This window comes from Rhinoderma darwinii, chromosome 2, assembly GCF_050947455.1.
Source record: "Rhinoderma darwinii isolate aRhiDar2 chromosome 2, aRhiDar2.hap1, whole genome shotgun sequence".
Lineage (NCBI taxonomy): Eukaryota > Metazoa > Chordata > Amphibia > Anura > Rhinodermatidae > Rhinoderma > Rhinoderma darwinii.
Window position 1 is genome coordinate 77,393,881 of NC_134688.1, and position 24,045 is coordinate 77,417,925.

At 41.0% G+C, this 24,045-nt stretch overlaps 1 protein-coding gene across 4 annotated transcripts in view; it reads left to right on the top strand.

The window, feature by feature from the left end:
- The window catches only part of CAB39L (calcium binding protein 39 like), an 87,734-nt gene extending 68,803 nt beyond the window's left edge, over positions 1-18,931 (top strand). For all 4 annotated transcript variants that reach the window (XM_075851789.1, XM_075851790.1, XM_075851792.1 and 1 more), the window contains exons 6-9: positions 4,716-4,775; positions 8,949-9,014; positions 10,120-10,263; positions 14,953-18,931. In XM_075851789.1, the coding sequence (XP_075707904.1) occupies positions 4,716-4,775; positions 8,949-9,014; positions 10,120-10,263; positions 14,953-15,132 (450 nt within the window). In that variant the 3' untranslated portion in view covers positions 15,133-18,931. The remainder of the gene's footprint in view (positions 1-4,715; positions 4,776-8,948; positions 9,015-10,119; positions 10,264-14,952) is intronic.
- Positions 18,932-24,045: the final 5,114 nt, after the last annotated feature.

Here is a 24,045-nt window from a genome sequence, read left to right on the forward strand (position 1 = left end):
CTTACGGAACGGAGACAAACGGAAACCATTAGCAACGGGAGCATTACCATTGAAATCAATGGTAATGCAAATGGCAGCTATGGTTTATGTTTGCCTTTCCGTTGATGTGTTCCTTCGATGGAAAGGTCTGACGGAACCCATCAATGGAAACCGAACGATTATGTGAAATTAAGCCTTATTGATCAAATGCATTTATTTAAAAAAATTATAAAGCAACTTTGTAAATGGACTTTATAAAAAAAAACCTACGGACTACAAACTCTCTATGCAGTCCGATCCTGATGGCATACTCTCTTCATCTATCACCTACTTCTTGCTAACCTACTGAATGTATATGAATATATTTATCCTAGTAATCGCTTTCTTTCATCTATAACTGAATTTTATTAGGGAACAAGTTTATCCCACATTGGTAAGTTTTATACAATAACCCCTTATTCTCCATCCTCACATCCCAAATGTTGACTAGGCCAATACAAAACGTTAATGTTGTGTGTCCTTAGCCATTCAAATATAGACTATGTAGATGTTCTTCTGCCATGCTTTGTGACTTTTGAATTGGTAGTTGCTACGCCCTTGGAGTCATTTTGGGTTCGGTTACCAACCCTTGGATCATTTACCATTGTTCCGAGTCTCCTCTGTAGGGAAACAATGACTCTCCTTGTGGTTGGATGGAGTTGCAGAAAATTAGAAATTACTCTTTTAAAGATTAAAAGATTTCAACAGTCTTGACTTCTCATCTCTTCTGGAGTTTCTTTCTGGTTTAGCGTTTTTGTAAGAACTTTGTATTGACTAGTTCACTCTCATTGTAGGGATCCAGATAGTGAGGTCAGGATGGCTGCAATAAAGCCTGATATTGTTTAGTCCGCTAACCTTAATGATCAATTACATTTGATCAATTGGTTTCTTGAGTAACTTGCTCACATTGGAGATGAACGACCTTGTTTCTTAATTAAAAGCCCTGATGATTTGAAGGCTGTTCCCTTTACTAATATTACTTTTTGTCTTCGTATCTGAAGGCATTTAGTGTGACGTGTAATAGTTGGGGATATCGCAAAGAGGGCAAATACAATTCAATTGGTAGTGAAAATGAACCACGGGATGTTCTATAATGATTTCTGCCCTACTAGAAAAATATTGTAGCCGGCACATTACATCTGTTTGCACTATTGTGAAAGAACTGTTCTTTGTTCCAAGAATGGCGCAGCAGCTGTCTTCAATTGATGCCATTTATTTGCGACATCATCTTTCATTACAAAAAAAATATGAATCTATATAACCTACGACCAGTCAAAACTTGCAGATCCCATCTGCGTAAACAAGAAAAAAAAAAAAGAGAGATTTCATTCGCTGGTTGGAAGCAGCGCATCCCTTTTGACTTGTGTTAATTTAGGCTCTGTTCACATAGGTTGAATTTGGCATAGACAATTCCTTCCCGTATTTACTGCACGATCCGTGGCAGAAATCAGAGCTAGATTTCTGCTGCCGGTCTGCGTGTGGATTAGTTTCATTCAATGAGGCTAATCCGCGTGTGGAACTCTGCCGGGCTTTCCACGTGGAATCTGCGATGATTAGCAACATTTCCCTTATTGATGCAGATTGTAAATCCGCACAGAAAATTTCCACCACGTCTGCACAAAGGCGCTCATTACCCATTGAAGTCTATGTGAGACAGATTTTATAAAGTCCTGAATGTCTGAACAGAGCCTAATGAGGCAAGAAAAAATTCTGAATTACATTGTAAAACGAAAAAAACAATTGCAATGGGAACCATATACAATACGGCCAGGCGCTGACTCTACTTCTGCGCTGCCGAATCCAAATCACCAAATGCATCAACATGTACTTTCTACCTGGCTGGATAGACGTGACCTCTGCAGCCACTGAGGCCAGTGATTGGCTGCAGCGGTCATCTGTGTCGACCTGAGGTCATCGCTGCAGCTCGGTATACAGAGACTGGCGGGAATCAGTGGATTGGCTGCGCTGGACCGACGGGGGATTTAACAGGAAAGTTGTAACACAAGGAGATTTTAGCTATGAGATGGTATCATGATATGATCCATTTGTTGGTAGAGTTTGCTAAAGGCCCTTTTACACGGGAAAACGCTCGTTCCCGATCATTGATCTGTATAAACACACGCGTGAATCTGGTCCGTGTGTGTAGCGTTATGCATCCGCACTCACAAAGCACATCTTTTCTTTTTTTTTTCAATCGATTTGGTGCGCAAATCACGCTCTGCACACGGATGTGTATCCGTGTGCGGTACGTGGTTTTCACGCACCCATTGACTTCAATGGCCACGTAGGTGCGTGAAAACACACCAATATAGCACGTGCAGTGAAAACTCCTCCATGTGTGAACAGCCCCATTGAAATCAATGGGTCCATGTACTGCGCGTGATTTCCATGTGCAGCACACGGACGTTGTTCATGTGAATGGGTCCTTAGACTGATTGATTTGCGTCTAGGATGTTTGTCTTTTCACTTCTTTTGTGCTAGGCCAGAACTCTTTGGGAGGGATTTAACATAAGAGGTCTGGAAATAAGCAGGAAATGTACAAATTATTGAGCAAATTGTACCTGAAGGATTTCTTTGTGTTGTAAATGTATTATACAAAGCAGGTCGTGAACTGAATGTGGCTTAGACCTAACAAGCATTTTTACCTTTGTTCTTATATGTGTTTCTGGACCAATTTTGCAATTGGTAGTAAATCTGTTTTCCGTTCCAGTAAGTGCGATTCACAACCTTGACAACAGTTACATTAATTTTATGGGTGAAACAGAATTTTTGGAATTTTCCCATCTAAAGCCGGCCATTCACATGAATATTATTCATTTGACCGACAGATATTTCTCCCGAGGTCTGCAGTTGAGATGTAACAAAAATGATATTTAAGCTCCTACCCGCTCTGTTCCATTAGGGCTTTGATCAATATCGGCACCTTAGTTAGGTAGTCTAAGACTAGATCAGACTTCCTTTACAGCTCAAACACACCTCCTGTCTCGTCATTGGTTCAGACACCTCTCTCTCCCTTCCCCATGCTTTACACTGCAGCTATGTGTGCTCAGGTCAGCTGTTGCATATAACCACAAGTTTACCAGTGCAATTGAAATGATTTCTGTTGCAGCAAGGGAAGTTCTTGCCATCCATATACTGACCCAAATGAGCCTCCGTAGAGGCGGCGGCGTGGACTTCTGGTTTATTTTTATGGTTGGGTTCTTCAATTCAAACTATAATCTTCAACATGCAGCAGAAAATGACTTTCACATCACGATGTGTGGACACTTCTTGTTCTTGGTCTCCAGCCTTCTATTGAGAGAGAACGGCTTTTTAGTATTTCATAAAACGTTTCCTCTTTTTCAGCCGCCTCCGTCCTCTGACTGGTACGTGGAAGCCCAGATTACCCTCATTACTAAACAAACTGAGAAATCTGAGCTGCTTCTTTATACCATAAAGTGGCATTATGTTATTAACGTAATTACACCAATGAATGTTTGGATCTGTTTTGCCAGGGACCTTGTAGGCATGGGCATGTTCTTAACCTCTGCCAGGGTTACTGTGCTCCTGCTTGAGTGCGGGGAGTTTTTTGTTCTTTGCTGGGATACGTAATCCTTCTTTACACGGAACAGAAATGCTGCCGATTTTTATTTTATTTTTTTTCTCTGCGGAAAATCCACAGCGAATTACAGTGCCAGCCGTGTTCGACGGATTTTACCACTTGTAGAAGGAATTAAATCTGTTGTGAAATCCGCATGTGCAGAGTTTGCTGCGGATTTGCTGTTGAAAATTCTGCAACAAATCCGCTACGTGTGTGTGTACACAAAGACCCTGTTTACACCGTTTTTTTTCGGCACATTTTTAGATGAGGAAACCGCGAAGGAAACCGTGGCCAAAACGCCTCCCATTGATTTCAACGGAAAGCAGAGTTGTTTTTTTCCCGCGAGCGGAAAAAAAAACGCGTGCAGGAAAAAGAAGCGTCATGCCCTTTCTTCGCGCGTTTCCCTGTTTGACCTCCCATTGACGTCAATGAGTGGCAGAGAGCTGATTTCGCTGCGTTTTTTGCCTGCGGCGCTCAATGGCCGCGCACGAAAGATGAGAATGCAGGCAGGTCAAAATCTGCCTTAAAACTCCTCAAGGACTTTTGAGGCAGATTTTTCCACCTGCAAAAAAACTCAGTGTGAACAAGGTCTAACGGAGAGTTTACATGCACTTCTTTATTTTTTTACATGGTTCTTGATGTATTATTTTTTTGATTTTAGTCAAATATTTGACACTCATTTCTAGTGTTTTTTTTTTTTTTTAAAGTAGTTAAAGTGTGGTCTAAATATTGCAAAGCTCCTTGACAAGTTGTTGGTGTATTTCTACCGCGGATTTTACCACTTTGAACGGAGAGAGGTGAAATCCACCGCAAAATGCGCATGCTACATATGATTTTGCTGCAGGTTCACAGTGGATTTTTCTGCGGTGTGTGTGGACCTGGCTTTATATACTTGAAAAACGAATGCTTTGCGAATTGCTCAACGGTTTCCACCATGGTTGTGCTGTATACTGTAGTGTAATAGGTTCTGTAATGGAAAGGTCAATAAAATGTATACGTGTTTATCAGTAAATACAAGATTGTAATCATATTCTACTGTATATAAATTATTATACGCTGCTTTCCTTGGCTACAATCAGTGATTTATGTCTGTTTATTGTCACGTTTACTTTTTCAGGACTTGCTAACAAGGCACAAGTTGACGGTGGCTGAATTCCTAGAACAGAACTATGATAGAGTGAGTATGTCAGTTTTGGAAAATGTATATACAAATTCTAAATAAAACCTACTTACATTGTATGCAGACTTCTTATTAATCATGGAGTTTTTATGGTCTTAAAGGGAACCTGTCACCAGCATTTCACCTATTGAGCTTTACTTATCCCTCACTGGCCGCTGCTATCAAAAGTTCATTGCCGTTCTCCCCGCTCCTAAACTCCTCCCCCGACTGTAAATAACGGTCTGCAAACATTTTGCGCCTTTTATCGTAATAATCCGGTGTCCCTTTGTGCGCACCCACCAGAATAGGACATCAATGCACAAGCACGGGATTTTGTGTGCTGGGGGAAGGCGAGGAGCTGTCAATCATAAGTAAGGAGGCGGGGTAAACCCGGAGACACTTGAGGAATGAAGATATAACTCTTTTCAAACGAAGATATGACTCTTTTCAAACGAAGATGTGACTCTTTTATGCTCATTACAATACGGCGCAGGAACACTAAAAAAATGAATACTAAAGCTACAGAGCCGACTAAGAAGACAATTATGGTCGATTTAGAAAAAAAATTCACCCACTGCCACCAGGTATTGCTGGTTTAATAGGTGAAATGCTGGTGACAGGTTCCCTTTAAGCTTAATCGCTGAATAATAAAAAAAAAATCTGGAACTTTCTAATATACGCCCCTTCTTCTCCACATCTGGGACAAATATCTTTCTTACTATTCTACATTTTACCCAGCAAGTGAGGCGTATAATAGAGTCTATGAACTAGGTTGAACTGAATCAACTGGTGGTTAAGGTTAATGGAGATTTTCTTAATGTTTTTATAAACCGTTTCCCATTGAATCCCCCCAATTGCGTTCAACTCTTTGTCCCAGTTAGGAGCACTTTTAGGTTTTAACTGTTCTGCCTTCCTTTCTATTAAATGTTTATATATACTTGACAGGGATTCTTTCCTAATCTCCTGTTCTCGTAACAATTTATAAATTACATTCATAGAGTCTTTATTAAAAATCTCCTTTTTTTTAGTATGTGTAATTGCATGTTCCAATTGGGCATATGAAAATCTCTCTTTTTCTGATCAACCAAATTCCTCCACCAATCTTTCCCATGGCTAAATTGTACCCCCCTCCACAACATCCAATATCATCCTTATTCCTTTTAACTTCACCCGATATTTAAATAACCCCCTGAACTGGCAATGGGGCGTGTTGTTATGGCTGTGACACTGTCCAATCCGCTACGGACAATGTTACAGCAAGAGAGAGGAGAGCGTGTGCATGCGCGCGCTCCTCTCTCCAGCTCTTACACTGCTTATAGCAGTGACACGCCCCCTTGCCAGTTCGGCAGACCAGTACAAGATTGTGTGATCTCTCGCGAGAGATCAGTCTTGTCCTTGTCTGCCGGCAGCTGAAGAGTGAGAGTGCGCGTGCGCGCACACGCTCTCTCTCTCTCTTCTCTCCTCGCTCTTGCTGTAACACTGTCCTTAGCTAATTGAACAGTGTCAGAGCCATAGTAACACGCCCCCTTGCTATTACACATCCCATCGACCGTTCAGGGGGTTATTTAAAAATCGGGCGCCAAATATAACGGCACCAATCTCTAAATAACAGAGGAGGGTAGAAAAAAATGTAAAGTGCCCAAGGTTTGTGCAGCCCTGCCTATTACATGCTGCACTCAGCTGCACATGTATGGGCAGGTGAAAGGTTCTCTTTAAGGGGGTTTTACACTGGGTGATTATCGGGTGGACAATCGTTCATAGAACGCTCGTTGCCGATAATTGCCAAGTGTAAACAGGGCAGTGATCAGCAGATAAATTAGCAAATATATCGTTGTTGGCAGCACATCATCTCACTGTCGACATGAGAATAACATATGGGGACGAGCGATCGGAGTAACGACCACTCGTCCCCATCCATAGCTCTGTGTGACAGGAGCAAATGAGCACCGATCAACGATGTCTCGTTGATCGGCGCTCGCTGCACCGGCCGATTATCGGCCAGCATAAAAGGGCTTTTAGACCAGGCAACCTGAAGATGCGAGAATTTTATCACGGTGGCATACCCTGTATGATTAATTTGGCGCATCTTGCTAGACACTTTTTTCTTCCTTATACAAAGTTCTATTTTTTAATCATTCGGCGCATTTTCTATTCCTTAATCATTTTCCGCATTTAAAGCCCTGCCTCCTTCTCCACTAAACCGCACCCCCTTTTAAGCGTCTAGTGAGGCGCAAACATCTATTCTTCCATTTTTCTAAAATGAAATGCGCCACATTGTGCATTTTTTTTACTCCTTTTAGACGCAGGCACAGTAGTAAATCTGCTGCATTCTACATTAAAACGTTGCAGAACTTTTCATCATACAATGATTGAATGAAGACGTTTTCCCTGCTCATGGTTTCCCTAACAGAAAGCTGTGATCCGTGCATGCTGTATATTCTAGCATTGTACTTATTACATTAAACTTGCAAACATAATTTATTACTAGTGTGTAAATGTATGATCCTGACATGGCCTTTGAGGGCATAGTTTAGAGGTTGGACAAATTCTCTTAGTGCTCAAGGCAGGGATTTTATAATCTTACATACTCCTCATTTTCTACCACCATTATCTGTTCCACAGATATACAAACATGTTTAGTAGGGTCCACCAGCTCCTTCCCTGGCTTCATCCCTCACCTTTCTTTATTTAAAAGGAATCTGTCAGCAGCTTTGAGCCCTCAAAACTGCTGACCGCGCTGTATAGAGAGAGCGGTGTAATGATACCTGTTACGTGTTTAATGCCCCCGGCACCGGTATCGTAAGTGCCATGTAAGCACACGTGCTCCAGGCTCTCCCCTTTGCAAGTGACATCTCTAATGATCTCTTCCGATTGGAAGCTAGAGCCGTCAATCAGAGCAGAGTGGCACTTGCGACTGTGGCGCCAGGTGCCTTAAACTGTAAATTCTCGGTCATGCAACTTGCAGGACCGGCACCACAGGTATCGTTACACTGCCCTCCCCCTATTCTATATAGAGAGTTTTAAGGGGTTCATAACTGCTGACAGATTCGCTTTAAACCCCCCCCCCCCCCAATGTCACCCTAGGCAGCCGCCTACTTCACCTGTCCCCTTGTCCGGCCCTTACACATTCCAATATCCTTATCTGATCTTGAAGCAACATTGACCTTAGTAAAGGTTTCAAGCTAATAATAAGTTGAATCAAGTTGTTTATTACATGTGGTGACAAATTGGAAACCATAATCCTGCTTTGACCTTGCTTTTTTTCCCACTGCGGTGTCATGTTCTCTCCTAATAGAGGAGAATTGGTACATAATGACAACCCCCCCCCCCTCTGAAAATAGAACACGACAGTGATATTTAGAAATCTTGCATTTTCAGGACAGAAATTCATAGTTGAGAAGTATTTATTTTGTGGTGATCAGATTTATGATGAGTTGTATGTTTGGTCTCCAGGTTTAGTACCTGCTATTTAGTGGAGTCTGAATTCTACTGCGGAGTTACAATGGGAGCATTAACAGTAGCTGCTGCGTGTTTTCCTTCATCATCTTACATTTCCATAATGCTTAGGGATGTCATCTGAGGCCGTTCTTCTCTACTAATACATACTCCATGCACGGAATTTATGGCCTCACTGTTCTAATAAAGAATAATGTAATGGATTGCTGTCAATTATTGATGTTTGGCTTTGCGATGGCATAAATGATGGCATACTCTATATGCAAAGTCCCCAACCTTGCCCTGCTCTATTATTGTATCATTCCCACTCATAATATAGGTAAATAAGAGAATATAAATTTCCAATATGAGTTCAAAAATATATATACATATAGGAGCTAACCATAATAGAACATAGCCGCGTCACCGATTCACCGTTGCTCCTTTTGCTAGACCATTGGCAAAAAGTATTTTAACGTTTATGGCAGAATAAATTATTCATAAAGCTTCTATTTGTGCTGACCGGGAAATCCCTACAGCTGCCCTATTCTTCTTTTAGAAACCTAATAATAAATGGGATCAGGGCATAGAAGCATGGGGTGCATGACTACATAGACCACTCTGGTTTTTTCCATGCTACCCAGGCATAGATGAAGTATACGTATGAAAAGTTCTATGTACACATTCACACCTGTAATAACCTCTCTCCCTCAGTTATATGACTGATCATTTCGCTTTCATGATTTTTTTTTCTAGATATTTAATGACTATGAAAAGCTTCTACACTCTGAGAACTATGTAACTAAACGACAGTCATTGAAGGTAAGTGAATTATGTAAGGCTGGTTTGCTTTTAAAAGGGCTTTCCTATAATATCTGATCAGTGGGGGTCCGACCACTGGGACCCCCATTGATCACGAGAACAGGTTTACCTTGCTGTTCCTGGGAATCCCATAGAAATGGAGTGGTAATATGCATTCTCGTCCACTGCTCCATTTCTATAGGGCTGCCAAAGATAGTGCTTGGCAGCCCCAGAGAAATGAATGGAGTGGTGGTTGAGCATGCGTACTACCGCTCCATTCCTATGGGGCTCCCATGAAAGGCAAGGTAAGCCTGTCCTCGTGATCAGTGGGGGCCCAGTGGTCAGATATTTAGAAATATATAAAAAATTATTATGGGAAAATCCCTTTAAGGCTAGAAAGATCCATATGCTTTATTTAGGGTATATGGACCCCATAGAGGGGAGTCCTCTTTTTTGGATCCCTCTCTGTTAGCGGCTTTCTGCCCTGGCTGATAAAAAATGGCTCTTGTTTTGGTGGACCCGGGCCATTCATCTAATACTTGTAATACTACATTATCCCGCCCGGTGAAAACAGTTGATTGATTTCTCAAGCCAGACCAGCTTCAATCAGAAAATATGTTGTATTAATTAGACAATCCCTTTAAGCCTACATGCAATCGTCACACAATAACTTGTGATTGGGTATAGCGTGGCCATTGTTTTCTGCATTATAATTAAAGGGGTTGTCCAGAATTAAAAAAACACGGCTGTCATTAACCTCAGCGGAGCTGAGCTGCAATAGCAGACACCACCTATGGACCGATCTGGGGCCGTGTCTGTAAGAAAGCAGCAATGTTTTTCTGATCCTGGACAATGCTTAATATGACTATATTCTATTAGTAGCTACTGTCGCTTCCATCGTAGTTTGTAATCGTGTTTATACAGTCATGTCCATACATTCTGGGATAAACCTAGGTTTCCCACAAAATAAAGCTATAAATAGGTAACCTGGGCAGATTACAAAAGACTACCCCTTTATATTTGAGGGAACCCCCGTCTACTTTTCCCATTCACTAGTTTTGATGACTCTCCAGTATGTTCTTGCGTGTAACGTATTCGGTTTTGCTGCTTTCTATTCCCTCTGTAGCTGCTCGGGGAGCTAATCCTGGATCGACACAACTTTTCCATCATGACAAAGTACATCAGCAAACCAGAAAATCTGAAGCTGATGATGAATCTGCTGAGAGATAAGAGCCCCAACATTCAGTTTGAGGCGTTCCACGTCTTTAAGGTAAGGTATTCAGTCTCTTGTGTGGATCATGGGGCTCTGGGTTTTGTCAGGCAGCAGGGAAGACATGTGCAAAACATTATTTAGGAGAGCTCCAGACCATTTAATGGAGGCAAGTGTCCAAAATCCCACGTGCGTCACAGGTGATGGAAACGCGTAACTAGGATCTGTTTTCGTGAGCTTCTTTGAGCATGAGAAATGGAAGGATATTTTGTGTCCTCTCCCTCTTTTGATTAACAATATCACGTCTTCATTTTCTGTAGAAGAAAATGATGTTTCCTGAGTTACGAGTACAGTGCAGTCACATAGATACCGCACATCGGAAGTGAAAAGAATTTGCTAGTGTGAGATTGCTTGAGATGCAGGTTGTAGATAGTCGCACTACTACTTTGTTATATTAAAGCCTTTCTTGGCTGTCATACTCCTTTAACCCCTAAATCCTGCTAAGTTCATAGTCAAGGCAGATCTCTATGATATTCCCCTTTTACAGATGATCCTTTGCCTCAGTGTATGTGGCATTTGCCTAATTCTTTTCTTTACTAATGGTTTAGTTGCTTATAATCATTCATTTAATCCTTGCTCAAATGCAAAACAACACTCCTTGCACTAACTTTCTGGTGATGTTTTGCTTATACAAAGCACTTAGTCTGAAAAGGCAGAGATGCAGTGTACACACCTCCTAACCGTCTGGGATCCAGCGAGACTGTCCCAGAATCCGGGCGGGCTGGTGGCATGTCCCGGCGTCAACTGCATCTGCGTACCCAGCACACAGATACATTTGACCCTAATGGTGGAGCAGGGAGCCGTCCGCTCCCTGCTCCACTATTCACTATGTAACGTCGCCGGTGATCGGCTCGGCATACACAGGCACGATGCAGTGAAATCACAGCACTTGTCTCCGTCGAGCCACACAGTGCACAGATTGGAGGAGCAGAAGCATCTCCTTCAATCGTCATGGGAACATGACTAGCTGAGTATTTTTTTTTTTTTAGGCATTATTATTGGGGGCATTATACTGTGTCTGGGGCAGCTATACAGGCCTTATACTGTGTGTGGCGGCATGACACTGCGTGGGGGGGCATTATATTGTGTGGTAGCTATGGTGCATTTTACTGCGTGGGGGGCGCAATGGAGCATTATACTGCATGAGGCAGCTATGGGGGCATTATACTGTATGGGGGACATCTTTGGTGGCATTATACTGTGTGGGGAACAGCTATGGGGGCCTTATACTGTGTGGGGGTAGTATACTGTGTGTGGGCCACTATAAGGGCCTTATACTGGGTGTGAAGGGCCTATGGGGGCATTCTACTATGTGGGGGCACTATGGGGGTATTCTACTGTTTGGAGGCCTTTATGGGGGAATTATACTATGTTGGGTGACATTATACTGTGTAAGCGCCACTTTGGGGGCATTATTCTAGGTTGGCGGGCAGATATACGGGCATTATACTGTGTGGATGGCACTATGGGGGCATCATACTGTCTGGGCTGACCTAAGTATGTATGGGCGGGGATTGGGCTGGGGTTAGAGGTGTGGCTTAATGGGAAAAAAATTTGCCACATCACTCTTTATTCATTGAAAGTTGGAAGGTATGTGTGTAAAGCATGGGGGATAGCCTGAGCAGCAGCCTGAGCCTGTAATGAGAAAGGAGTTGGATTTCAAACTACAACTGCTTGTTAAGGCTGGGCTCACACGAGCACATTAACGTCCGTAATGGACGGACGTATTTCGGCCGGAAATCCCGGACCGAACTCAGTGCAGGGAGCCGGGCTCCTATCATCATAGTTATGTATGATGCTAGGAGTTCCTGCCTCTCTGCAGGACAACTGTCCCGTACTGTAATCATGTTTTCAGTACGGGACAGTAGTTCCATGGAGAGGCAGGGTCTCCTAGCATCGTACATAAGTATGATGCTAGGAGCCCGGCTCCCTGCACTGAGTTCGGTCCGGGACTTCCGGCCGAAATACGTCCGTCCATTACGGACGTTAATGTGCTCGTGTGAACCCAGCCTAATACGGCAATCCGCACTGTTGGTCAGACAAAAATGTCTGTATCTTATGTCTGTGTTCTGTTTACTTCAATTTCCCATTCGATAATGCAGCTAAGCTGCAGTCACTGATCATACCTTTGTTTAATGGAGCTGAGCTAAAAAACCTGACAACCCTGAAAAAAATAAATAGCAGGTAAGCATTACCCAAAGGCAGTGACTGGTATATCATTTTAAAGAGCTGAACTAGACGTTTGCTTATGGGGGATGTATGTGATTTAGAAAAAAATGTCTGCTTTCTTTAAAAAAAACAAAAAAAAAAACAGTGCCACACCTGTCCTTAGGCTGTGTCTGGTATTGCATCTCTACTCCATTGAAGTAAATGGGGCAAAGATGAAATACCAAACACAACCCGTGGAAAGGTCTGGCACCGTTTTTGGAAGAAAGCTGATGTTTTTTTCAAATCCTGTACAATCCCTTTAAATCTTACCTGCATTTTTATTTTTATTTGGTGTTTTACCATTTTAATAGTGTTTCAATCATTTCTTTAGCTTATGGTCCACTCGGAGTGGTACTCATTCTTGTAACCCTTTAGTGACCAGACAATTTTGGGCCTTAAAGTCTATATAAACCATCGAAAGCGATTTAAAAAAAAACAAAAACATCAATCAGTGTGTTTTGTGCAACTTTATAATTTGTTTTTATTTAAAAAAAACAAAAAACTTTTTAGTTACAGCTGCTCTGTATTCTGTATACAGAGCAGCTGTGCGAAGACCTCAATCCGCCAGGTCTGCGGGACTGATGGTTTCAGTGTCAGCGGGTCACCCAGGGTCCACCTGTTATCCATCACATCAAAGTTATGACATTTTAATAAAAAACAGATTATAAAGTTGAAAAAAAACACACTTATTGACCTTTTTATTAAAAAAAAAAAAAAATAACTAACAAAATCACTTTCAAAGGTTTACATAGCCTTTAATGACACAGTTGAGGGCTTATTTGCAGGTCGCTTTTCATTGCATTGTTTTTTGGGAAATGCAAAACAGAGAAAAGAGCAATCCTGGCATTTTTGTCTTTTCAACATGTGGGTTAGATAACGTAATAGTTTTATAGTTTGGGTTGTTACGGACGCGGCTGTAACAATTATGTGTATCTTATTTAATTTCCTTTAATATTTTTTTGTAATAAATCCTTTTGTACGGAGAAAAAGTGGGTTTTACAGGGTTTTTTAATTCGGGACCCACCTATCTCTAGAACCTATCTCTAATCCCTGTTCTAGCTTTTTGTGCTCACGCAGACTTCCAGCCACTTACTGATTACATGGTCGGAAGTTACGGAAACAGCATAACTCGCTGAGCAATGCTGTTTCCGGAACTCCTATAGTAGTGAATGGCAGTTACGGAAGCAACGTAGCATGCGAGCTACTCTGTTTCCATAACTACCATTCAGTTCTATGGGAGTTATGGAAACAGAGTTGCTCAGCAAGTTACGCTGTTTCAGTAACTTCCGACCATGTAATCAGTAAGTGGCTGGGAGTCTGCGTGAGCACAAAAAGCTAAAACAGGGATTAGGGGACCCCGTTCTAGAGATAGGTGGGACCCACATCTATCTGAAATTTATGACATATCCTGTGGGTATGTCATAAATGTCCCTCATCGGAAAACCCCTTGAAGTAGATTACAGATGCAAGCTTTCAAGAGCGCTTAGGTCTCTCTTGTGAAATTCATGAGGAGGAGACCTAAGGGTAAGTTCACACGAGGCAGATTTGTTGCAGAAATGTCTGTGACTGTCTCATTCATCTGAATCGGACACGCAGGAATCCATACACATGCTGCAGAAACAACCTCATTCACATGTATGGAATTGATTTTCAGTGCAGTGTGTGAATATGCCCTAAACGGTCTCGAAAGATTTAATCTGTAACCTAGATCGTTTAGGTCTCTTCCTCAGGCGTTGTACAAGCGACCTAAGCTGTCCTGAAAACTTGCATCTGTTATCTACTATTTTGTCTATAAAAAAAAAGGTATCCTACTGCTACAGTTTTTGTCTTTATAGATCGCTAACACCAGACAATATTCTACTACTGCCAAAATGACACATTATTATCAGTTTCTGTGAAGCAAAATCGAAAAAAGTAACCAATATGGCTGCACGTTCTGTTGTTACTTTTGCACAAAATGCCACTGCAACCAAAAAAGAAACATAGTTACCAAATGTTGGCTACAACTCTAACTTGTCATTTACTAGTATATGCCATTTTTTACATTTTGGTTGGAAATGCCCTTCAGAAAAGGAAAGTGTAGAATAATATGGAAAGTGTCTGGGAGGTAGAAAGAGTTGCCCAGGTGATGCGCCATCTGCAGGATAGGTCATCAGTATATGATTGGTGGGGGTCCGACACCCGGACCCCGCACCGATCAGCAGTAGCGGCTGCCTCCGGCACCGGATGTTATGCAGTGGTCGGTGTCGAAAGCAGAAGACTCCGTACACTACATAGCAGCCATACTGCAGCACTGCTCCTATTCAAGTGTCAGACCCTTAGTGATCTCATCAGTATAAAAAGCAGCCCCCATCCTGGACAACTATCTGTATGTTACAGGAAAGTAGAATTATTCCTTGTTTTCTTTATATTCTGATAGAATGCATTGAGCTTACACCGTGTGTTGCCAAGACTAATCGTTCATATCCTTTAACATCTTAGGTATTTGTAGCAAATCCAAACAAAACACAACCAATCGTGGATATCCTGTTAAAAAACCAGACCAAATTAGTTGAGTTCCTGAGCAGCTTTCAAAAAGAGAGGACGGATGATGAACAATTCTCAGATGAAAAGAACTACTTGATCAAACAAATCCGAGACTTAAAAAAACCCAGCCCATGACGATCCCACACGCTGCGTCTACCGCCGATCATCTGAATAAGTGTTTTACGGAATTGTCACGGCATCGTCAGTGCCTACGTTTTTGTTTCTATATAGTTTATTAGCTGCCAAGAGTATAAAGGTTTTATATTAAAACTTACAAAAAAAAATACTTTCTTTATAATCAGATCTGTGGGTATGTGAAATTTGCAGTTGGGTGTGAGAGGTGTCTCATTGTCCTCACAATCACTAGGGACAGTCACTATGATAAAGTGTATCTGACTGAAGTCATTATTATTTCTTATTTTTAACGTCACTTGAAACTTTCCAATGTGCAGTACTAGAAGTAAAAGTGGCATCCATGTAGAACGTCTTACAGGTAACAACGTGGTATAATTGGGGGTTACTGCCCAGTGCTCCACACACTTTACATTAGTAGTCACAGATTCCAGCACATTTTACATTTTGGGCACTGCCACCAATCTGTCCGAAACCCCCCTGAGTAGGTCACATGATCCGCAAATACGGACAGTAAAATCACATGTCCTGAGTATTTACTGCCTGGACTTGCAGCCCCCACATGGATCCGTCAACATCAGGGTCGTGTGCATGGGGCAATATTAATGAATGGGCCGTGTGCTATCCGCAAAATTGCGGTTAGCACACGGACAAAAAAAACATAGTCTTGTACATTATGCCGTATACACTGTTGCCAGTAGGACAGTTCGTCTATGAATGTCCCCAAAAGTAGACTCTGGTTATTTCTAGAAATGGATCATCTGTCCCCATCAGATCCTCTTTTAAAGAAGACCTGTCAACTCTCCTAACTTGTCTATATTCGTAAATACTTGTATTGTCCATGAAATAACCGTTTTGGAACATATATATATATATTTTAGAACTCTGCATTGTGCTGTTCCTCTGTTATTCCTAATAGAAATGTATTATTACATTTGACAACAGGGTGTTACCGTTGTACTTGTCAAAAGGGGCGTGTCCCTACACAGTCTCTCGGTCAGCACCGATTGGACATTGACGTTTGTGTAGCGGACTACCCTGTTACACCCAGTTGTCAATTTATTCATCCATTTCTAAGAGGAATAACAGCGGAACAGCACAACATAGAGTACTAAGAAAACATTCTCCAGAATTGTATTTCTAAGGGAATACAATTATTTACTGAAATGTTACTAAACTGAAACGTCAGGAGAGGTGACCGGTCCATTTCAAAGGGGTTTAAGATATTTTAGGATTGCTTGTAGCTATGGGGTCCAATCCTACTTGACGACCACCATAAAATGAATATCCAACTTCTAACACTTAATGTTGTTTTTAGGTCCAAAATTCTGTGCTAATTTCTTAATCTATCTGCCTTAGTAGTCTGATCTTCCATTTTCTGATATAGAACTAGATATTTTCTGCCTAGACATAGATGTAAGAGCTAATCTATGTCTATGCAGGGGATTTAGAGCTCTGTATCAGAATAACTGAGCTCCAACCACTATAAAGATATATTAAGAAATTAACCTGCGCAGAATTTTTACCTTTTCAGATAAAAAAAAATGGTATTCAAGGGTGGAAATTCCCTTTAAGGCCTATGAAATGAAGGTCTATTAGGCATTTGTATTCGGCAGCACAGGCCACAGCATCGCAGCTGCACTTCTAGACTCCATGGATTTCTATATGCATGCATGATTGTCCTACATTGTCAGTGTAAATTGATTGTAATACATGACAATGATAGATTGTATATACACCAGTAGACAGTAGTCTTTTCATGGATGTGCTACAGCCGTATTCAGTAATAAAGTGCTCATTGCATCCATGTATAAATATGTTCTGGAAGTAAATGCTCTTTAAGGAGTCACTTGTCAGCAGGTAGTGACGTCATCGTGGATGTTAATATGCAATGATAGTGCCTGTGCACGTTGCCCAGCTGTGACTGGGCATTGTTATCTTGTCTGTCTTCATGTGTTGGTTGCTTCGCGTTCACCCTGGAGGTGGCTGCCCGCACACTCTAAAGATGCAACCTGTTATTTTGGTATTGGTATTCAAGGTATAAGGCTTAAAACAAGTTTGTTTTTTTTTAGTTTTTTTTTATATATCTAAGTAGGCAATGGAGTTGGCTTTGTAAAGGAAATTTCTTTATTAACATAATTTTAATATATTATTGGTCTAACCTGGTTTAAGAATTGTATTTGTCCTTTTCTAGCGCTTGACTTACAGCTGCAGAGATTGTGCAGCCTTAAAGTGAATGTCCACCCTCGACCACCATTTTGCTATTTTAATCTAAATAAAAATCTATGATGATTAATTTCGTAAAATGTCTTTACGGCATTCTGAATTTTGATTTTATTTTTACAATACAAAACTCAAAATCACCTGCATAGACCTAGATATACAACATAACGTTCTGCTACCTGCAGCCACCACTAGAGGGCTAGTATCACTGCATACTCTTATACATTGAACCCAATAATAAAACAATAGGCAGTTAGCTCCCTCTAGTGGTGACTGCAGGTAGCCAGCATGTTATGTTTTTAATCTATGTCTATACAGGGGACTTGGAACTTTGTATAAAGATAAAACGGGGTTTCAACCGCTATAATATATATTAGGAAATTAATCAGCACAGAATATTGGACCTAAAAATGATATAATAATAAAAGGTGAAGATTCACTTTAAGGCTATCAGTGATTTTGACACTTCGGTTTCCTTTTTTTTTTTAAATAACTTATATATGTTAAATGTGGATGTGGGCGCTGCATGATACAAGAATGTGATGAGAATTAAATGCAGACATGTTTTATTGAAATATATTTTATCACACTGTAAAAAAAATGAGAGATTGTGATAATAGAACAGATGCCTTAAGTTTCACTCAAAATGAACCTTCTTGAGTATATAAGCTGTAGCTTTAAATTGATGTGAGTGGTATATGCCGTGTTCTGTAACAGACGACAGTGGAGCATATAGCGCTACCATGCATTGGAACTCCGATACAGAAGGGGGCTTTAACTAAAACGTAAAGAAAATGTTAGACGCGGCAAGCTTTAGTACAGTTCCTGGGCCAGGCTCTCCAATATGAAGAGCTCAGTTTTCATAAAAGTAAAAAAAAAAAAAATTTTTTTTTTTTTTGGGCAAAACAAGTCCCTTTAATCCTCAGGATTGTCTGTATCCTAGTTAATAGCCCTTACACATAGTTAAAGGGTTTTTCCCAAGGCAGACTTCTATTGCCGGGATCCTTCCTGGGCAATGGGTTCTGTCAGTCAGACTCCATTGTTAACCCTTATAACATGTCATCAACGTCTATAATGGAAAAACCCTTTTGAAGTATCATGACATACTGATTCAGCCTGTTGTGTGGCATGATGTATAGGTAATGGGTACACCTAAAATCCCTATAGATTGTACTTCTATAGTCACACAATGCCAAGCACCACTGTGCTTCTTACGACCTGTCATGTTAAATGCCATTGAAATTTCAATGCATCTGCAATGGCTGTGTTAAAGAAAATGCCACGCTCCCATTCTTCTTTTAGTTTACGTAGATGTTGCACCTTAACCCATCGCAATGTCAAGAATCATTGCGCTCATTTAAAACCTCAGCACTTTCTGTTTGCAAAGTAAAAGTCCTTTCTACAAATGTGAGATCTGTACTGCAACCGGATTTACAATCTGCGCTTTAGAAAAGGGAGGAAACCTAACAAGTAACTATTTGCTTATTTAAACTATTGTGTGTATAAAATAAATGTATATCCTCATCAGTTTGTATTTCTAAGATTATATTTACAGAACATTAAAGGCACGGTTACTGATCGCTGGTGTGCTGCTTCTTTCAGTCCCCTTGTAGTTCCTTATTATGTTATCGATCATAGTAGTTATTCCTCTGCAGTGAAACGTCAACTTTTTAGAAACTTTTTCATACAAATCATCACAGCACTGAAAACGGTGCAAAATCATTATGGGAAACACAAGGTTATGCATACCATAGAGGTGCTATAGCGCCCTAATAGGTGGAGGTCTAGGTCAGGCTGGCCCCCTACTACTTACTTATTGGGTGTGTCAACCATTGGTGTAGCAATAATAAGGGGTACCTACTAACATTTTTGCTATGGATTCCCTTTGCCTTAACTTTTCTGGTAATACGCTGGGTTGCTCCCACACGCAGTCTAAGGGCTTGTTTACACGAGCGTGTTAAACGGCCGTGGGATGACTGTTGAAACAGCGGCCGTCCCATGGACCTATGTAATTCAATGTGGCCGTTCACACAGCTGTTGTTTCAATGGACCGTGTGAAGGGTCTGTGCGAAAATAGGACATGTCCGTTCTTTTCGCGCATCACGCATGCCTCCATAGACTCTCAACTCAAGGGGGATGCGTGACATCACATCCCGCAGCGCTGAGCACGGATGCACCTCGGACGTGAAAAACGTTAGTTTTTCATGTCAGATGCGCAGCGCTCGTGTGAAACAGGCCTAAGAGATGTGTTTTTGGAAAATAAAGCATCAAAATCTTGTGCTATACAAAGGTAAGACCATTGAATATTAACACATAAAAGCTTTGGTTTTCATTTGATTTATTTGGATGTGTTTATAAAAGGAAAAACATCACGATTGTAGATATTCCACTGACCACTAGATGTCAGTACAACGTGCATTTATATATGGGCAAGAGCACAGTGCTTTTCAGCTTTGCTGTTAAAGTGAATGATCACAGAAAAAATAGCGTTATGCTGTCACATACAGTAGTTGGCAAGTATTACTAACACAAAGTGGACAAATCACTCCATTGCACCATGGGTGTTAGTAATAGGGCTTATTTAGAAACGTACAATAGGTCCGTGCAACGTGCGTGATTTTCACGCGCCTCGCACGGACCTATGTTCGTCTATGGGGCCGTTCAGACAGTCAGTGATTTTTACGCAGCGTGTGTCCCTTGCATAAAACTCACGACATGTCCTATATTCATGCGTTTCTCGCGCATCCCGCACCCATTGAAGTCAATGGGTGCGTGAAAATCACGCGCAGCACACGGAAGCACTTCCGTGTGACGCACGTGATTCGCGCAACAGCTGTAAAAACTATGTAAACAGAAAACCACATGGTGCTTTTCTGTTTTCATTCAAACATACAAACCGTGTCATAATGATTGCGGCTGCGCGAAAATCACGCACCCACGCATCATATGCTGCTGACACACGGAGCTTTTATGGACCTTTTGCGCGCACAAAATGCTGTGTTTTTTGCGTGTGCAAAACGCACACGCAGGTGTAAATCCGGCCTTACAACCATCCTATACCCTGACACCAGAGTAAACCTAGCTTGTAGGGCCGAAAAAAGACATGTCCATCCAGTTCAGTCTATTATCCTACATTGTTGATTAAAGGGTAACTAAACGTTTGACAAAATTCTGACGTGTCATAGTGACACGTCAGAAGTTTTGATTTGTGGGGATACGAGCACTGAGACCCCCACTAATCGCTCAAACCAAGCCGCAGAAGCGCTCGTGTGAGTGCGTTTCCGTCCGGCTTTTTTCCAGAAATCAATGTATCGGAGTATGGGCTCGTAGACTTCCTATTCAGCCCGTACTACGATACATTGATTTCCGAAAAAAGTCGAACAGACACGATGCGGCTCAGCACTCACACGAGCACTTCTGCCGCTTCGTTTTAGCGATTTGGTATGGGTCTCGGTGCTTGGACCCCGACCAATCAAAACTTCTGACGTGTCACTATGACACGTCAGAAGTTTGTCAAACGTTTAGTTACCCTTTGAGAGGAAGGCAAAAAAAACGAGGTAAAAGCCAATTCTCCTCTTTAGGATAAAAAAATTAATTCTGCCAAATCTGGCAATCAGAAAAAACTAACAATCAGATATAACTTGTGATATATTAATACTTTAAAAAAAAAAAAGACATCAAGACTTATAATCTTTTACTGAATTAACCATAACCACTTCCTCTGGCAGAGTTCCATAGTCTCACTGCTCTTACAGTAAAGAATCCTTTCTCTAGATGTAGGGGGTATACCCTTGTTATAGTTACAGTCCAGGGTATAAATGGATCAGGAGAGAGATTTCTGTATTGAACTTTGATATATTCATACATAGTTATTACGTCCCCTCTCAGGTATTTTTTCTAAACTAAATATTTCTGTTACTGTAATCACCTCTTCCATTTATTATTTTGGTTAAGGCTATGTTGTCATCTGCATTCTGTTTTCCATTGTTCTACTCTGTAATAATAGCAGAACGAGAAAAACGGAAGAGTCGGATCCGTCATATGACTGAAACCAATTGCTCCCAACAAAATCCATTGACTTTAATAGATTCTATCAGGTTTCCTCATGGTTTTTGTGATTTTTGTCCATGATTGTTATGCGCTATTTTGTCCAACAAAAATGTTGACATTTGCAATGGAGGCTCCGATGCAGATGTGGACAGGGCCTAAATATGTTTTGTGTTTGTTTTTTTCCACTCCTCACAACATATGAAGACTGACCCTTTAACCCCTTTAAGGGTGCAACCTAGTCTGTTACGCAGCGGTTTTTCTGGGGGGGGGGTGCTTTGTCATCTCCACATTCTGAAAGCTATAGCTTTTTTTTATTTTTCGGTGACCTGGCCCTCCGAGAACCCCCTAATCTACAGTAATCTGTTAATTGCTTAAACGGCGCTGATTTGGAATCTCCAATTTCTACTCACCTGCATCCCCCCCCGCTGTAAATCCGCCAATGTAAGCTCGGCAGTATAATGAAGAGCACTTATTAGACTTGTCATCCACATGCAGCGCACGGCCACTTTGTGGGCTTACAGCGGGCGAACACAAGTAAGTAGAAAGATTAAAACAAAGACAAAGATTCCAAATCTGCAATTTTAAAGATATTTACAGATTACTGTAGTTCAGTGGGGGTTCAGAGGTGACCGATTCCATGTCATTTATTTTTACAGTGTTCACCGAGGGGTATAAGTAACATGTTAACTTTATTTGGCAAGTTGATACGATTACGCCAATACCACATTTATCTAGTATTTTTATGTTTTGCTACTTTTAATAAAAACATTTATTTTTAAAAATAAAAAAATAATTTTTGTGTTGCTGCAGTCCAATATCGATTATTTATTCCTTTTTATGGAGGCGGGATAAAGCAAAAACAGCAAATCTGGCAATGGTTTTTAAGTTTTTGTTTTTTTACGGTGTTTACCATGCAGGATAGATAAAATGTTTATTTTATAGGGTGATATGTGTTCAGACAGCCTATCGCACGCCCTATATACCTACCAAGCCTGCCCACGACACATCACTTCCTACATGGGCTACGCGCTGCCAACGTCAAAAGTAGGAGGTGGTCATAAAGATGTGACTCGACTGATTTTTTTTGGGTTTATTTTTCTGATGGAGATAACAGGTTTTTAAAGAGAGTAGTTTATTTCTTGATTAAATGTCCTGGACATACACATTTATTTTTTATAATTGTGAAATAAAGGTTATATTTTATTAGTGATAAAGAGCAGAACCTGTTTTTTTTCTTGCCTTTTGCCAAACCCTAAACATTTGATCAGATTTACCCCGCAGCTATGACAAGGGCATCAGACATGGCAAGGAGCCCCTACTATACATGTACCAGATGTCGAGAAACTAGGTTCTAGGACAGTTTTTGAAGGACCAAATACTGAAACCAAAAACTTGTCTTAGGGGCACAAAAACTAATTTTAATTATATCTGCACAGATGATTCCAATATATCTAAGCAATGAAATAGCCATCTGTAACGTTTGAGATGAGGCCAAATGGACTTTGCCGTACATAGCACACATTATGATGTAAAAACTTTTCAAAAATAAATTCACCAACATACATACATTTTAAGGCTAGGGCTCCAATGAGATATTTGGTCACTTGTGAACCCGACAAAAACGTGGAATTACGTCAACTTGCACATAGCATCAATTATTTCCTTTGAGAGAAAGCATTGAACAACAGTGGATGGAATTCTTGCAATTTCTCTCACATAAAAACGTAAGAATCTCAGTAATGTTTCAATGTTACCATGGCTCGCGGATGACTGAATGTTGCCGTGGAGCTTTAGTCCAAGGCTACATTCCCACACCACTTTTACTAGCAATTTCGAAGGCATTTTTCGATAACTGTTTTCCCAAAAATCACAGCAAGATGTTAGACGTAGCCATTTTTTTTGTTCTTATTTATTCCTCCCCACCTGCTAAAAGCCATAACACTCTAACTATTGACATTGCCGTATAAGGGCTTTTTTTTTCGGGACAAGTTCTAGTTTTTATTGGCACCATTTTATGTACCTTTATAATATACTGGGAAACAACAAAAAAAACTATTTGTAGGGTGGGATGGGAAAAAGACTGATTTCTCCATTGATTCGAGTTTCACTTTTACAGCGTTCACAGTGCGGGAAAAACTAGATGTTAACTTTATTCTGCGGGTCAATGCTTTTACGGTGATTACAAATTTATATTTTTTATGATGTACTACTTGTACAAAGAAAAAAAGATTTGTTAAAAAAAATGTTTTGTGTCACCATATTCTGAGAGCCATAACGGTTTTATTTTTCCATCAATGAAAAGTGTGAGAGCTCGTTTTTTGTAAGGTGAGCTGTAGTTTTTATTGGTATCATTTTGGGTACATAAAGGGGGTTTTACACTGGGCAATTATCGGTCAGACGAACGTTCTTTGAACGCTCGTTGACGATAATTGCCCTGTGTAAACAGGGCAGCGATCAGCAGAGGAACGAGCAAACCCTCGATCATCTGCTGGTCGTATCGGTTTAAAAAAGTTAAATATTATTGTTGTCGGCAGCACATCTCCCTGTGTAAACAGAGACGCGCCGCCGACATGATAACGTATGAGGACGAGCGATCGGAGTAACGACCGCTCGTCCCCATCCACAGCTCTGTGTGACAGGAGC